Source organism: Stegostoma tigrinum, chromosome 28 (assembly GCF_030684315.1).
Source record: "Stegostoma tigrinum isolate sSteTig4 chromosome 28, sSteTig4.hap1, whole genome shotgun sequence".
NCBI lineage: Eukaryota > Metazoa > Chordata > Chondrichthyes > Orectolobiformes > Stegostomatidae > Stegostoma > Stegostoma tigrinum.
Genome location: NC_081381.1, coordinates 39,538,609 through 39,556,235, shown reverse-complemented (window position 1 = coordinate 39,556,235; position 17,627 = coordinate 39,538,609). Strand labels below are relative to the sequence as shown.

General features: G+C 43.6%; 1 protein-coding gene across 1 annotated transcript; it reads left to right on the top strand.

The window, feature by feature from the left end:
* Nucleotides 1–777: 777 nt before the first annotated feature.
* LOC132206025 (centrin-1-like) lies at nucleotides 778–5,708 on the top strand. The gene is made up of 5 exons (XM_059638033.1): nucleotides 778–896; nucleotides 1,287–1,355; nucleotides 1,556–1,659; nucleotides 3,501–3,617; nucleotides 5,701–5,708. Exons 1-5 carry the CDS (start codon nucleotides 778–780, stop codon nucleotides 5,706–5,708), a joined length of 417 nt encoding a protein of 138 aa, XP_059494016.1.
* Nucleotides 5,709–17,627: the final 11,919 nt, after the last annotated feature.

Below are 17,627 nucleotides of genomic sequence, written 5' to 3'. Positions count from 1 at the left end.
TGGGGCGGTGGTTAGATTGTCCCTTATTGGTGATGGTGCAAGGGACAAATAATACCGGAGTAAGTAGGAGCAATTGCATTCTTGAGTGGGTAAGTTGTGGATAACCAAGAGTCCTTAACAGCACTACTAACCTCTCACCCTCTGCGGCTAGCCATTTCTGCAAATAATGGATCTTCACATGTGTATCTTACCTTTCCAATCATCCATGCTCGACCTATATTGGTTCCCGTTTGAGATTTTCATCCTCATTTTTGAATTCCTCCTCACATTACCCCTCTCCATCTTTGCAACCTATTTCAGCTCTAAAAGCCCTCTGAGATGAGATTAGCCATGATCATATCAAACGGTGGAGCAGGCTCGAGCTGCCTACTTCTGCTCCTAATTCTTAGGAGATATCCATGCTGCCAATTTGAACAGATTCTAATTATAACCACCAATACTTTCAAGCATCTGGAATGAAACTCTGGAATTTACCATGTCGAACCTCTCTGCCTTCCTTTAAGATGCACGTAAATCTAATCACTCTGATCAAGCATTTGATCACCTTCCTTAACACCTTCTCATGTGTTCAGTATCTCATACTACTTGGTGATGAAGCATCTCGGGATATTTTCCTAGGATAAATACACTATAGAAATGCACATTGCTGTTTCTGCTAACGCAGAATGATTTTTGATCAATTCTAATGAGCCACACATATTGAAAACAGTGAATAAGTAGTCAAAATTTAATGGAACTTTATCTAAGAGGAAAATGCTTCACCTATGCTAATTACTTATGTTATCCGGGTATCTCAGTACAAATGAAGTCCTTACAGCTCTGCAGACCCTAGGATTTCTTGTGAACCATCAAGAGCTGAGGAAAACAATGAGAAATTTGAGAATGTCAAAAGAAGAGTAAGTGTCATTATGGCCACATTTCCCTGTGGCAATTAACACTCTGATTCCAGCTGTTTTTGTATTACACAATCAGACATTTACTTTCTGTTCCCCTTTATTTTACACTTTTTCTGAAAGTGCTAACTTCTGTTGGTGAGGATTTAAATGGGTACCAACTGGCACATATATGGTACAAGCTGCCAGAGGATATGGTAGATGCAGGAATAATTACAATGTTTCAAAGGCGTTTGGACAGGTACATGATTGGAATGGTTTAGAGCGAACTGGGTCAAACATAGACACATTCAGTTTAGGAAACCTGGTTGGCATGAATCTGTTGGGCTGGAGGGCCTGCTTCAGGCTATATGACTCTTGTGATCCTTATCTGCAAATTTGATCTTCACTTAGGGGATCACAAAAGGTTGAAAACTTCATGGGTTACTTGACAGTAGGGATAACCATTGTGCTTCAGGCAAGGTGAAGGGACCACATATCACCCATTTACTGAGAAAATCGGGAAGCTAATCGCTTCCATCTTCCTTCTTTATGGTTCAGTTGTCTTTGTCTTACTTCAGCTGCAATTTCTTTTGGCTGCATTCTACGGCTTTTTTTGGAGTAGAATGAGGGTGCTTGTGCTGGAAAACCTCACTAGTTACTGAATTTTGTATTTTCCACAGGAGAGTAAGTTTCTCTGATTTCCTTCAGATTGTAATGGAGCACCAGGGAGATTCCAGAGACACTTATGAGGAGATTAAACTCGGATTTAGACTCTTTGACTGCGGTCAGTAACATGAGATCAAATTTCAAAACTGGAGTAGGAATTTTCCAAAAATTGGAAGCACTAAAGAACATCTGTCTTCTGCATTAAATTTTTAGCTGATGTCCAACTGGAAAAGAAAACCATGGCAAAAATTTAAAGATAAGCAAAAGAACAGCCCCCAATATCCTGACAAATATTAATCCTTCAGTTGGTAGTCCAAGAACAGACAATCTTGTCAATATTGCTTTACTGTTTGTGTGATCTTGCTGTGGGTAAACTGGCTGTTGGGTTTCAACGTACTACACTTCAAAAATATTTCGTTTTGCTCTGAAGTACTTGCAGTTATCGAGTCATGCAGCATATAAACAGACCCTTTGGCCCAACCCGTCCATGCCAACTATAATCCCAAAATAGACTAGCGCCACCTGCCTGCGCTTGGCTCATTATCACTTCCAAACATTACTTATTCATGTACTTATCCAAATGTCTTTTAAACTTTGTAACTCCATCCACCACGTCCTCAGGAAGTTCTTCCCACACACAAACCATAGTGTTTTTAAAAAAATTTGCTTCTTATATCATTTCTAAATCTTTCTCCTCTCATCTTAAAAATATGTCCCCTAGTCTTAAAATTCCCCACCCTCGGGAAAAGACACCTGCTATTCACCTTATCTATACCCCTCATGATTTTATAAATCTCTATAAGATTTTTCAGCCTCCTGTGCTCCAGCGAAAAGAAGTTCCAGCCTCTCCAACATCTCCTCCTCCCTCAAACCGTCTATTCCTAGCAACATCCTGGTAAATCCCTTCTGAATGCTCTCCAACTTAATAAAATGCTTTACCTCAATCACTTTGAGATGTCAGTTAATCATGAATGTGCTATATAAATGACAGTCTTTCTTTTGTTATGAACCATTTGGGGTTTTACAGCAATCCAGTAGTTTTATGATCTCCATTTTTGATATGAACATTCTTTTCCCAAGATTATTTAATTGATTTTAAATTCTTTGTGGGATACAAATTCATGCTTACTAGATCATTAGCCCAACACCTGGATTACTAATCCCAGTAACATAACTTCTTTGATATCATACTTCCTTACAATACATGTTGTGAGATTTTGTTTTAAATGGTGATAGCTATATGAATGTAACTAGTGATTGTGTAACTCAACTGAAGGTTATGCTCTTCTGTCAGCTCTTTGTATATAGTAATCTGATATCACCACTGCTAATGTAACCTTCAAAGTGATAGTCAGCAACTCAGTAGTATTAGTAATGACTGTTTACAAAAACATACTGCTGTCTGTTACCTAAACCATTGAATTCAACCTATCAAATGTCAATATCTTGCTATAAGGCATTCCTTCGTTTGGTAAACTAAATGTCATGTCAGCATTTTGTAATTTCTCTCCTCCTTTCAGTTCTAAAGCCGCTACTCATGCAGGTTTATCACATGGAGGAGTTTTTTTAAATCCCTCACTCAAACTGCTGTCCCCGTCAGTAAAGCCTGCCAGCCAATTGCAATTCCATACAATACACCCTTCTCTTATCAAGGGAGACAGAGCAGAAATGCTTTCTGTAGCTTTGAGCAATAAGGAATAATTAGGTTCAGTGGCTTTTGCAGTGCAGCATTCCAGAAAAGTCAATGTTTGACGTTGTGGTGTGATTTACTGTCCAATTACTTAAATTATGCATAAAAAGTCCTGCCAACAGTTTCTGAGCAGATCTAGAGGAACAAGGTATCTGCTACAAATATCTTCTTCTCTCCCTGACCACAAGATTGCTAAGAAAAATAATAAAAGCACAAGTCAAAAAGAGAAGTTGCTTTTTATATAAGTGTCTCAATATGATTACTTGCAGATGGTGATGGAAAGATTACTTTTGACAATCTCAAAGATGCTTGCAAATCTGCAGGTGTCTACTTTTCACACCAGAATTTGCAGGACCTGAGCAAGGAAGTGGACATGAACGGTGATGGTACAGTTGACAGAAGAGTTCATCAATCTCATGCTACTAACAAACTTATTCTGACTGGTGAACGACCTGGGTATTTTCATTCTGCTGGCATGCTCACTCCCATGCAATTTTTAACCATTTCTTTCTCTATCTACCTGAGGATAGACTAGAAAGGACACAGTTATTTTCAAAGTACAAATTAAAACTTTACACCTTGTGGCTAGTAATGCTGCCTCACAGCACCAGCGACCCGGGTTCGATCCCAGCCTCGGGCGACTGTCTGTGTGGAGTTTGCACATTCTCCCCCTGTCTGCGTGGGTTTCCTCCGGGTGCTCAGGTTTCCTCCAACAGTCCAAAGATGTGCACGATAGGTGGATTGGCTAGCATCCAGGGACGTTTAGATTAGATGGGTTAGACATGGGAAATGGAGGGGTAGGGGAATTGGTCTGGGTGGGATGTTGTTCGGAGGGGTGGTGTAGACTTGTTGGGCCAAATGGCCTGTTTCCACACTGTGGGGATTCTATGATTCGTCCGTTGTTGAATACTTTAAAATGCAATCAGGAGTAATTCATCTTTTCATACAAGTCCATAAGAACTAGGGACAGTGGGCCATTCAGCCCCTCAAGCCTGTTCTGTCACTGAATAGGATCATGGCTAATCAGAATTCCTGCTGAGCACTTTCCTGTATTTTCATTGTAAACTTTGATTTCTGACATCGATAATTTATCTGTCCCAGCCCTAAATACATACAAGCTTTCACAGCTCTGTGTGGCAAGGGGTTCCAAAGACTTACAACTTGAGAGAAGAAATTTCTCCTAATTCCAATCTCAAATTGGCCATAGTCTTTCTATTCTGAGACTATGCTCTCTGGTTCCAGACTCTCCCATAAGGGGAAGCATTCTCACAGCGTTGACCGTGTTAAGCCCCTTAAGAATCCCAAATACTTCAAAGAGAGTGTTATCTTATTCTTCTAACTCCAGTAAGTTGAGTCCTAACCTGTTTAGCCTTTGATCATAATTCAATTCCTCCATAATATATATTGATCATAGTGAACCTTCTTTGAACTGCTTTCAATGAAATGTCTTTCCTTAAAAAAAGGAGCATAAAACTACTCTCAGTACTCCAGGTGTAGACTCTCTAGTACCTAGTACAGCTGCAGTAAGACGTCCCTACTCTTATACTCCGGCCAAGTTAGGGCCAACATTCCCATAGTCTTCCTGATTATCTGCTGTACCTGTGTGCTGGCTTTCGTGGCTTTGTGAAGAATTACCCCAAGTCCCTTTATGTTGCAGCTTTCTGCGTTTTTTTTTCCATTAAAGATGTCCTTTCTTATAGTTGGCAAAACTGCAATCTCTATCTATGTACATTGTAAATTCTGAAATATTGGAATAAAAGTTTCTAAACTCTAACTTTACTGGGGTATTTCTCAAAAAGCCTGATCATGGGGTTGAATTACACTGGAGCTCCCAGGTAGCCCATTACCACAACATGATTGAGTTTCTGTTTGTGTGCTGACAAAGGTTCTGCCAAAGTTTAGCTGAAGTTTTGACAGCAAAGGCCCCAAGGATATTTATTTCAACAAAATGTTTGTCCTTGCTCCAATATTTGGATTAGAACAGTTTGTTTCAATCCCATGTTACTGCTTTTCTTTAATGCCATGAGCTTACAATCAGGACATTTTCTTAACTGCTTGATCTTTTTGGAGATTTGTTCAAGTTTTTCTTCATTTAGCCTTGCATATATACACTTTGGAAGAAGTAACATGACAAGGGAGCATTCAATAAACACTAGGACAGTAGGAAGCTCTGAGGGACACAGGGATTTTGGGGTGCTTGTCTACAGTTCCCTAGAGGTGATAGGACAGGTTAATAAGGTCGATAAGAAGGCATTAGGGGCAACTTTACTTGGCATGGCATAGGGTATAAGAACAGGGAGGTTATTTTGGAGCTGTACAAAACTTTGCTCATAACTGGAGTACTATGGTCACCACACTATGGAAAGGATTGTACTGAAAGGGGTGCAGAGGTGAATCATCAGGATGTTGTCTGAGATGGAACAGGTCAGCCATGAAGAGAAACTTAATAAGCTTGCTTGTTTTCTTCAGAGAAGTGAAGGATGATAGGGGATCTGATTGAGGAGTATAAGATAATGAGGGGCCTGGACAGTGTGGAAAGAAAGCAGCTATTCACCTTTGTTGAAGGGTCAATAATAAGGTGTACACATTTAAGGTGAAAGGCAGGAGGTTGAGAGGAGACTTGAGGAAAAATACACTATTCACCCAGAAGTGGTGGGAATGCCTGAAAGACACCGAGGTGGGAAACCTCACGATCTTTAAAAGGTGCTTGGTTGAACTCTTAAAATATAACATTCAAAGTTTTGGGCCATGGAGAGGGAAGTGAGACTACTGTAGATTTAGAGTTATATTTGACAGTTCAGTCATGATGAGCCAATGTGTGCTGTATCATTCTATGATTCTTTGGGATGAGGTGACTAATGACGTGACTCCTGGCGATTTAATACAGGATTGTTTGCTTGGTCAGCTTTCTCAATCCCTTCACTTTTAATGAAGTGATTAAACTACACCAGTCAGGGTTTTGATGTCAGAAGTAGACAGATGGAAAAAAAGGAAAACACTAGGCGCACCATTTGGATGTGGAAAAATATGGAAAGAACCAAAGAGAGAGTTAAAGGATTACACAATTGTAAAACCAGATTTCTGATGAAGGGTCGAGGCACGCAACATCAGCTTTCCTGCTCCTAAGATGCTGCTTGGCATGCTGTGTTCATCCAGCTCTACACCTTGTTATCTCAGATTCTCCAGCATCTGCAGTTCCTATTATCTCTGTATCCCTTCTCCAGTTGTTCTGACTTGTGTAGTTTCCAGAGCTTGAGAATTTAAATTCAAGTTACATGTACACAATGGGTAAAATGAAGCCATTCTGAGGGGCTGCATAAATCGCTTCTATATTCTTTGAAATTTAGAAGAATGAAAGATGATCAAGAACGAGAGAATTATTGAAACACTCACAATTCTAACGGATTTGTCAGGGTAGACTTTGACAAATTGTTTTCTTTGCTTAGCTTCAGGATAAGAGGCCCATCAGTTAGGGCTCAGGTGAAGAGACATTCCTTCACTCAAAGGGAGAGAATAGTCAAGCTCAATTGTTAGAACACATTTAAAACTGCAATTTTTGGCCTCTCAAGGACTCAAGGGATGTAGAGAATGTGCATGAACGTGGGGCTCAAATTGATGATCAGCTAACATCACTTTAAAGGGGCAGCACGGTGCATCAGGACTGCCTCACAGCACCAGGGAGCTGGGTTTGATTCCAGCCTCAGGCAACTGTGTGGGTTTCCTTCAAGGCCTCCAGTTTCCTCCCACTGTTCAAAGATACGCAGGCTAGGTGGATTGAGCATGCTAAATTGTCAGTGTCCTGGAATGTGCAAGCTAGTTGGCTTTGGCAAGGGGCAATGTGGAATTAAGGAGATGGAGATAATGGGAACTGCAGATGCTGGAGATTCCAAGATAATAAAATGTGAGGCTGGATGAACACAGCAGGCCAAGCAGCATCTCAGGAGCACAAAAGCTGACGTTTCGGGCCTAGACCCTTCATCAGAGAGGGGGATGGGGGGAGGGAACTGGAATAAATAGGGAGAGAGGGGGAGGCGGACCGAAGATGGAGAGTAAAGAAGATAGGTGGAGAAGGTGTGGGTGGGGAGGTAGGGAGGGGATAGGTCAGTCCAGGGAAGACGGACAGGTCAAGGAGGTGGGATGAGGTTAGTAGGTAGCTGGGGGTGCGGCTTGGGGTGGGAGGAAGGGATGGGTGAGAGGAAGAACCGGTTAGGGAGGCAGAGACAGGTTGGACTGGTTTTGGGATGCAGTGGGTGGGGGGGAAGAGCTGGGCTGGTTGTGTGGTGCAGTGGGGGGAGGGGATGAACTGGGCTGGTTTAGGGATGCAGTGGGGGAAGGGGAGATTCTGAAACTGGTGAAGTCCACATCGATACCATATGGCCGCAGGGTTCCCAGGCGGAATATGAGTTGCTGTTCCTGCAACCCTCGGGTGGCACCACTGTGGCAGTGCAGGAGGCCCATGATGGACATGTCATCAAGAGAATGGGAGGGGGAGTGGAAATGGTTTGCGACTGGGAGGTGCAGTTGTTTGTTGCGAACTGAGCGGAGGTGTTCTGCAAAGCGGTCCCCAAGCCTCCGCTTGGTTTCCCCAATGTAGAGAAAGCCGCACCGGGTACAGTGGATGCAGTATACCACATTGGCAGATGTGCAGGTGAACCTCTGCTTAATGTGGAATGTCATCTTGGGGCCTGGGATGGGGGTGAGGGAGGAGGTGTGGGGACAAGTGTAGCATTTCCTGCGGTTGCAGGGGAAGGTGCCGGGTGTGGTGGGGTTGGAGGGCAGTGTGGAGCGAACAAGGGAGTCACGGAGAGAGTGGTCTCTCCGGAAAGCAGACAGGGGTGGGGATGGAAAAATGTCTTGGGTGGTGGGGTCGGATTGTAAATGGCGGAAGTGTCGGAGGATAATGCGTTGTATCCGGAGGTTGGTAGGGTGGTGTGTGAGAACGAGGGGGATCCTCTTGGGGCGGTTGTGGCGGGGGCGGGGTGTGAGGGATGTGTCGCGGGAAATGCGGGAGACGCGGTCAAGGGCGTTCTCAATCACCGTGGGGGGGAAGTTGCGGTCCTTAAAGAACTTGGACATCTGGGATGTGCGGGAGTGGAATGTCTTATCGTGGGAGCAGATGCGGCGGAGGCGGAGGAATTGGGAATAGGGGATGGAATTTTTGCAGGAGGGTGGGTGGGAGGAGGTGTATTCTAGGTAGCTGTGGGAGTCGGTGGGCTTGAAATGGACATCAGTTACAAGCTGGTTGCCTGAGATGGAGACTGAGAGGTCCAGGAAGGTGAGGGATGTGCTGGAGATGGCCCAGGTGAACTGAAGGTTGGGGTGGAAGGTGTTGGTGAAGTGGATGAACTGTTCGAGCTCCTCTGGGGAGCAAGAGGCGGCGCCGATACAGTCATCAATGTACCGGAGGAAGAGGTGGGGTTTGGGGCCTGTGTAGGTGCGGAAGATGGACTGTTCCACGTAACCTACAAAGAGGCAGGCATAGCTGGGGCCCATGCGGGTGCCCATGGCCACCCCCTTGGTCTGTAGGAAGTGGGAGGAGTCAAAAGAGAAGTTGTTGAGTGTGAGGACGAGTTCAGCTAGGCGGATGAGAGTGTCGGTGGAGGGGGCCTGGTCGGGCCTGCGGGACAGGAAGAAGCGGAGGGCCTTGAGGCCATCTCCATGCGGAATGCAGGTGTACAGGGACTGGACGTCCATGGTGAATATGAGGTGTTGGGGGCCAGGGAATTGGAAGTCCTGGAGGAGGTGGAGGGCGTGGGTGGTGTCACGGACATAGGTGGGGAGTTCCTGGACCAAGGGGGCGAAAATGGAGTCCAGATAGGTGGAGATGAGTTCGGTGGGGCAGGAGCAGGCTGAGACGATGGGTCGACCAGGGCAGGCAGGTTTGTGGATTTTGGGAAGGAGATAGAAACGGGCCGTGCGGGGTTGGGGAACAATGAGGTTGGAGGCTGTGGGTGGGAGGTCCCCTGAGGTGATGAGGTCATGAATGGCGTTGGAGATGATGGTTTGGTGCTCGGGTGTGGGGTCATGATCGAGGAGGCGGTAGGAGATGGTGTCGGAGAGTTGGCGTCTGGCCTCGGCGATGTAGAGGTCAGTACGCCATACTACCACTGCGCCACCCTTGTCTGCGGGTTTGATGGTGAGGTTGGGGTTGGAGCGGAGGGAGCGGAGGGCTGCCCGTTCTGCGGGGGAGAGGTTGGAGTGGGTGAGAGGGGTGGAGAGGTTGAGGCGGTTAATGTCTCGACGGCAGTTAGAGATGAAGAGGTCGAGGGAGGGTAGGAGGCCTGGGGGTGGTGTCCAGGAGGAGGACTTGTGCTGGAAGCGGGTGAAGGGGTCAGTGGAGGGAGGGTTAGGTTCCCGGTTGAAGAAGTAGGCATGAAGGCGAAGACGGCGGAAAAACTGCTCTATGTCCAATCGTGACTGGTATTCGTTGATGTGTGGTTGTAGGGGGACAAAGGTGAGCCCCTTGCTAAGGACTGACCATTCGTCCTCAGTCAGTGGGAGGTCTGGGGGGATGGTGAAGATGCGGCAGGGCTCAGTGTGGCTGTCTACTGTGGGGTTGCTGGCTGTGGAGGTTGTGGGCGGAGCGATGAGGTCGTCGGCTGTGGGCGGGGTTCCGTCGGTGGGAGTGTCGGGCTGGGCGGCAGCAGCGGCTGCGGTGAGGGTGACTGCAGCAGCGGTCCCGGAAGTGGTGTGGCCGGCGGAGGCGGATGTGACGTCATCGGTGGGGTCTCCGGCCGTGTCCTCATGGTCAATGGCGGCGGGTGCATGGTGGGGGAGGGGCAGGGACAGACTCAGGATTTGGGAGGCGCAGGAATCCTCTGGTGGGTGGCAGGGGCCAGTGAGTTGGTTGTACTTACAATTTTTGGTGTCCAGTAAAGCTGAGTGGAACTGGGTGTTCAGTCTGTGGATCCTGCGGAGGATCTTCCCCTGGCCCCACCTTCCCCTGCAACCGCAGGAAATGCTACACTTGCCCCCACACCTCCTCCCTCACCCCCATCCCAGGCCCCAAGATGACATTCCACATTAAGCAGAGGTTCACCTGCACATCTGCCAATGTGGTATACTGCATCCACTGTACCCGGTGTGGCTTCCTCTACATTGGGGAAACCAAGCAGAGGCTTGGAGACCGCTTTGCAGAACACCTCCGCTCATTTCGCAACAAACTACTGCACCTCCCAGTCGCAAACCATTTCCACTCCCCCTCCCATTCTTTAGATGACATGTCCATCATGGGCCTCCTGCAGTGCCACAATGATGCCACCCAAAGGTTGCAGGAACAGCAACTCATATTCCGCCTGGGAACCCTGCAGCCTAATGGTATCAATGTGGACTTCACCAGTTTCAAAATCTCCCCTTCCCCAACTGCATCCCTAAACCAGCCCAGTTCGTCCCCTCCCCCCACTGCACCACACAACCAGCCCAGCTCCTCCAGTCCACCCACTGCATCCCAAAACCAGTCCAACCTGTCTCTGCCTCCCTAACCTGTTCTTCCTCCCACCCATCCCTTCCTCCCACCCCAAGCCCCACCCCCCATCTACCTACTAACCTCATCCCACCTCCTTGACCTGTCCGTCTTCCCTGGACTGACCTATCCCCTCCCTACCTCCCCACCTATACTCTCTCCACCTATCTTCTTTTCTCTCCATCTTCGGTCCGCCTCCCCCTCTCTCCCTATTTATTCCAGAACCCTCACCCCATCCCCCTCTCTGATGAAGGGTCTAGGCCCGAAACGTCATCTTTTGTGCTCCTGAGATGCTGCTTGGCCGGCTGTGTTCATCCAGCCTCACATTTTGTTGTCACTACCCAATGTAGTTGTTCTGCAGAGCTTTGCATTGATCTGTGGGATTACTCAGCTCTCTCCATGATGTATTTTCTGTTTAGCATACTTAAAGTCGTGAATTACAGCTTCCTCAGGTTGGCAGCTAGGCAGATTATAAATGTGTCTCTGCTGGATCAGGTGACCTACTTCTATAGTGCAAATGTCTATGATTCAACATGAATTTTTTTTGCTGGCATAAATCACAAGGATAGCAGCAGGATCCTGATACTAACAAACAGGCAACATTACACGTCCTCCAGTTCAGTGCATTATAAAAGTGAGCCCTAGAATAATGCATTAGCTCTAAACAGTGTTCCCATTTCTAGTGATCGAAAAACCGTTCAGCCTGTTATTTATTCAGTTAAGAAACAGGGAACCAGATCAAAGTTAGGTGGAATGGGTATCACTGTTTAATAATGCAGTTGTTAAAACAATATGAATATATCCTGGGAATTGGCATTGAACTGCTTCTGTTTGTCAATCAATGCCCTTTCACTACTTAGCTTGTTATGTGGGATAGTAATATTCGAAACCAACTCAACACAACTAGGGATTAGAAATAAATGAAGAGCTCAACACACGTACATTTGAATCTATTCTGACGTCAGGGCTTGGGTGATTTATGGTTAGGACTATTAATGATGTGTAGGCATACAACTAATACACTGAGCAATGGGCCCTACCACTGAGTTGGGGAACTGCATCAGGGAATTTATCAAAGCTGCAACTGTTGATGTTGATAAATAGGAATAATACACCGCGTCAAAGGCGTGAAAAATATGATTCATTACCACAGCACTATGTGCTAATGTTAAGGCAGAAATCTAATTGGAGAGATTCATAAAATCCCTACAGTATGGAAGCAGGCTATTCAGCCCATTGAGTCCACTCCGACCCTGCAAAGAGCTATTTCCCCTACCCTATCCTGCAACCCTGCATTTCCCATGGCTAATCCACTTAACCTGCCCACCTGTGGGCTATGGGAGAAAAGTGGAGCAGCCGGAGGAAACTAAGACACCAGGAGAATGTGCAAACTCCACACAGTCGCCCGAGGCTGGAATTGTTCCCAGGTGCCTGCCAGAGTGAGGTAACAGTGCTTACCACTGAACCACTATGCCGCCCTCATGGAAGGACGCAAAATGGCTTTTAAAGACAACATATGCAAAGGCAGCAGCTTGACACATGTACAGGGTGCAATTTAACTGAAAAAGTAGTGGACATTGTCATAGCAAATTCTTCCCACTCTAGCTACAAGATTCATATTGAGCTATTGATGTAAACAATGAACTACAGAGAGTGTTGATGTGGACAAATGAAGTTAGAGAAATGCAATCTAAATTGAATAGCTGTGTTATGCTATGGTTGTTATTGAAAGATGGAAGTGCTTGTTCTGGTGTACAGCTGCATCAGCTACTTAAGTGGGAGGAGATGATTGCATGTTGGCGATTAGCTATGGGTGCCTTCACAGCTCAGGGCAGAGACTGAATTGGATCTGGAGTGTGCATAATTAATTTTCTTCAGCCATTGCTAAGTAGGTGTGGGAGGCAATGTAGGTACAGCTACTAACATAAAGACAAGTATGGGCAGCTCAGATTTTAATGTCAGCTGACATGTCCTTAATATCTTTAAGTATGTAATACAAGTCCTTTGAAAAAAAAATGAAACAGAAGATTTAATGAAAGAGCAAATATGATGCATAAATTGTATTCCCTGTATGATAATTGTTGTCCAATGTTATCAACTGTTAAAAGGCAGACGAGGGAGGACTGGTACTGAGTAGTTTCAAATAAGGTGTGAAACAGAGGCATCCTCTCGCATTGTTGTCTATCCCTCTATTGGTAGCTTTTAAATAGATTTACCACAAAATCTGATTTGGTCACAAAATAGGCCTGCGGAACACCTTCCCCATTTAACAGCACACATTGTCTACATGGGAAACAGCATATGAACTTCATGCTCTTTGTGCATTGCTGCGATTACAGATTGCAGCCAGCGATAACTGCACTCCTAAATACAGGATGCAAAACTGAAAGAGGTTAGCACCACTTAAAAGCTGGATAGATGTACAAGTTCCTAGCCAAAGCCAGTTGCATTTTTGAGCCTTTTCCGTCATTCTTCATTGGGTGCTACATTGGAGATTGCTCACATCCCAGCACTCTAGAATTTTGGCCAGTGAAGATGCACAAAGCACAGTGAAGAAATAAAGTTTTAGTCACATGTCCAACATGATAAATAGAGAACCTTGCTTATAAATTACTTCATCTACAGAAGCTACCCCGTAGTTTCTAAGTAACACTTCTGTTTTTGAAAAGCAATTAAGTCATGACATCGGATCTTGCTCTGGAGTTTAATAAATGAACGGTAATGGCTAGAGTAGGATAGTACATACTTTAACAGTAAATATGCCTCTGAAAACAGCAAATAGCAAGGTGTAGAGCTGGATGAACACAGCAGGCCAAGCAGCATCAGAGCAGGAAGGCTGATGTTTCGGGCCTGGACCCTTCATCAGTAAATGTTTCTTACTGTGACTCAGAAAAAAGAACATGTTCTGAAGCAAATAACTACTTTGTTTGTTAGTGTATTCTTTTATCATGTACAACTATAAACATTCTTTTCTTATGGTCTTAATTTATTTTCCATTTAAAGTAACCAAATTATTGAGACTCCTACTATTTAAAGTTTACAACAGTTCAGAGCATGTAAATATCCCCTAAATATTGGTCAGCCCTCATTGTATTTAAATAATTAAGTTAAAACAAAAGCAGCCACCAGTAATGTGCATAATGGATCTATTCACATCACATTCTTTCATTTGGACACATCTTGGTGCCTTTTTCAAGCCTGTCCTTCTTTCAAAATATTAGCAGTCAATGTTTGAATTAAATTGAACTGGTGACATGATTTTGACCAGAGATTACCCGCAAACTCCCTTGCATGACATTCAGGAACTTGGTTTATAAGACATAAATCAACAGTAATCAGCATTTATATATAGATATTACTTCAGATGTTTTACAGCACTTTAACTGCTAAATAAATTGCTTCTCTTCATTCAACAGTGTTGAGATTCAGATTTTGTTGTTTATAGAGCCACTTGCTTTGATCACTGAATGATCGTTCAGGCCTGCACTTAACCTTAGGGGCACTGGAATAGATGGTAGAGTTTTCATGGGTTTGCTATTGATTCAGCTATCACTTTCCTGCTTAAAAACTTTCAATATATTCAACTCTGGAGGCTTTTTGTGACAAAGTGTGCAAAGGAATTTCATTAGGTGGTGTTTAGCCAAGCATTCATAATCTTTACTAGTGAATTTATCTTAGCTGTGGCTGTTAATTCAGCTGTTAAAGAGTAATTGTGATTTTATTTTGATTGACAGTTTCAGAGGGTCCAGAAGGATTACACTGTTTCCAACCAAGGTGAATGATGGTTTATTTTGCCAGTTCTGTACATGTATATAGGGCTAAGAAGCTCTGCCTATAATGGATGTGTTGGTGTTGGCATTAGACCCACAGAGGGTCTATACCATGCCTACATTAGCTCACCTCAGCTTTTGCCTTCTACTTCAGGAAGTGCTAGCCTAGATTTGAGCAAAACTCTGCCCTTTCAATATGAAAATAGCATGGGTCGTCACTGCCAGACTATTCATGATTTCCACCTCAGATAAAAATCTGGCCCCTATTTCTCAACAGTTTCCAAACTAAACACGAACAAATAATTTGTTTTCTGGAAAAAGCTTCCAATGAAAACTCAGCTTCTATTGTAAATATGGCTAACTCTGACTTCTGGCACAGGTTCAAGTAATCAGATACAGGCAACAATAGAACCATAGAAAAAGCAACAGGCTGACACCATTCAGCCCACATCTGCACCACATGAACGAACTGGCCATCCATCCAAGTATCATTTCCCAGTACCTATTTTTGTAGGTTACTGCACTTCAGGTACACATCAAGATTCTTTTTAAATGACCTTAAATCTCTCAGGGTTCCACTCAAAATTAGCAAGAAAGGTATAGCTGACAGCTCACCAAAACATGACTAAAAATGACATCAGAACAGGAGTCTACGTGCGGCTTTTTAACCAGTTCTACAGATAGCTAAGTCGAACAGGCTTCAGTGGGTTTGTCTCAGAAGAGATACAATATGTAATCTAAGCATGCTTAAAACCCAATACACGAGTGTACCTAGCCAGCTTACAATACTGTTGCAATTCATACATAGACGCAGAAATAGATGCAAGTAGTAAGATGGTGGTGGTCAGAGTTTTAATAGTGCTAGTGCCAACTGCAGGAATAGGGACCATAAAAGTGCTTGTAGATAGCATCTGTGATAGAAAAGCAAGATTTCGACAAGATTATTTCACACATTGGGAAAATATGGTCTTTGCTCTTGCATTTTCATAATATTATTTTCAGTAAGCAGCATTTATGTTCAGTTTGAGTGATCCTGAGTCTCCTTATGTGGTCCACCATGAGGATGCCCCTTCGTAAGATACCATCCTAGAGACAATTTTTACAGCAGATCTAATTCCATCCAAGCACCTGAAACATCATTGAGAATGTGCCAAGGTAGCAGATGACAACCCTGAGAGTGAGTACAGGGGTCATTAGCCTTTTATTTCATGGGCAGCATCAAGCATTTAGCTTCTGGTGGAGAATGCAGATAGAAAATATCATCTTTAAAAACACAATATAATGGCACCATGGAAATCACACAAATAAAATGCTCACTTTCTTAATCAGGGGCATCACTCACAGCCTAGCTGGACATAAGCAAATATAGAATATGTTCCATTCGATATATTTAATGGAATTGATAGTGACTGACTGTTAATGGAAGAAGTAGAACTCCAAAAAGCATGTCAAGATTTGTGGCAAAAGAATAAAATCTGGTTCATGTTAAAAATGACAAGATTAACCAAGAGATTTCCATTCCTAGCTCAACAGAATACTGCATTTAAAAATCAGAAACTATTGGAGAGAAAAATGTAGTCTAGTTTCTTTTCTTTTGGATTCATCTTAAGCTTTTGTCACAAGTTCATATAGCAAAATGCCACAATAGAATTGAGAAACAGGCTTTGCACAAGCTGGCAAGATTTTTCTTTAGGATGTCTGTATTCAAATACCTGAAGGAAAGCAGCAAATATTTCAATGGTTGGACACCGATTAAATCATCTCGAAATCAAATTGAACTTAACAGTCCATTTTGATGATTAAAATTACATTTTTATTGTTAGTGTATATTAAACAAGTTTAGCAATTATCAGAAAATCAATCAAATCTGAGCACCTGCTGCACAACAGCTTTTCAGAATAAACATGATCAGATTGCTTGGCCACAGTATATACTAAACAGCAAATTTTGAATATATTCTATTATTTTCTTGTAATGGCCCAGAAATATGCCATTGTGGGGAGGCCTTGGGGTGTGCGTTAGTACTGATAGGAATGTCCTCACCATTTGTTCATGGCAAATTGCAAGCCAAGTACAGATCAAATATTGCAAGCAAAGTTTTGAGGTAATTTGAGGAATAACCCCTCAATGGCACAGAATAAAGAAATAAAAGTTATTCTAAATTTAAGAAAAGCTGGAGTATTTAAAGTTTTATTTTCTCATGAACTTAATACTAACATCTGTAGCATGAAAAGTGATTTATACATTGCCAAGTCAAATGAATAAATAATGAAAAACAACATTACGGTACTGTATTAAATCTTTAGTTAGATGAAAATGTAACAAGCAACGGCTAGAAGTTGCTGTTAAAGATAAAGGATTATGTGGGATAATGGGAACTGCAGATGCTGGAGAATCCAAGATAATGAAATGTGAGGCTGGATGAACACAGCAGGCCCAGCAGCATCTCAGGAGCACAAAAGCTGACGTTTCGGGCCTAGACCCTTCATCAGAGAGGATGAAGAAGGGTCTAGGCCCGAAACGTCAGCTTTTGTGCTCCTGAGATGCTGCTGGGCCTGCTGTGTTCATCCAGCCTCACATTTCATTATCAAGGATTATCTGGGTCATGTTTTGCAAAACTGTTTGGATGTCCACCTCTTTCCACATCAATTTGATGCCATAGTGATCAAAACCATTCCAACGCTGGTGAAAACAAATTTGTGAGGACATAGAATATTTCAAAAGAATGGAATTGCGAACTTTGTTACTAAGTACAGCAGGAGGAAACTGTGCTCATCTCTTTAGACTTACTGCAATGTCAAGTCACAGCTCGTGATCAAGCAAAGGAGGGATTAAAGGCTTTGATCCAATCTCACTCAAAAAGAATTACATCAAAAAATTAAACAAGTTGAAAATCCAAGACATCAAAATGTCAGTTGCAGATGTTAAAAATCCAAATCAATAAATAATAGTGGGTATATACCATAAAAATCCCACATAGAACTCACACCTCGACACAGAGTAGTTAATTCTAAAACCTGAACAAGCTGTAGGATAGTTGAAGCCAAAACAGGGACTAAAAATAGCCTCTTACATTGGAGGGTTAGTTGTTAAACAGAAGCAGTTCCTGTTCATCAGCAATAAAACATACACACCAGAATATACTGAAGACACCAGACTATTCA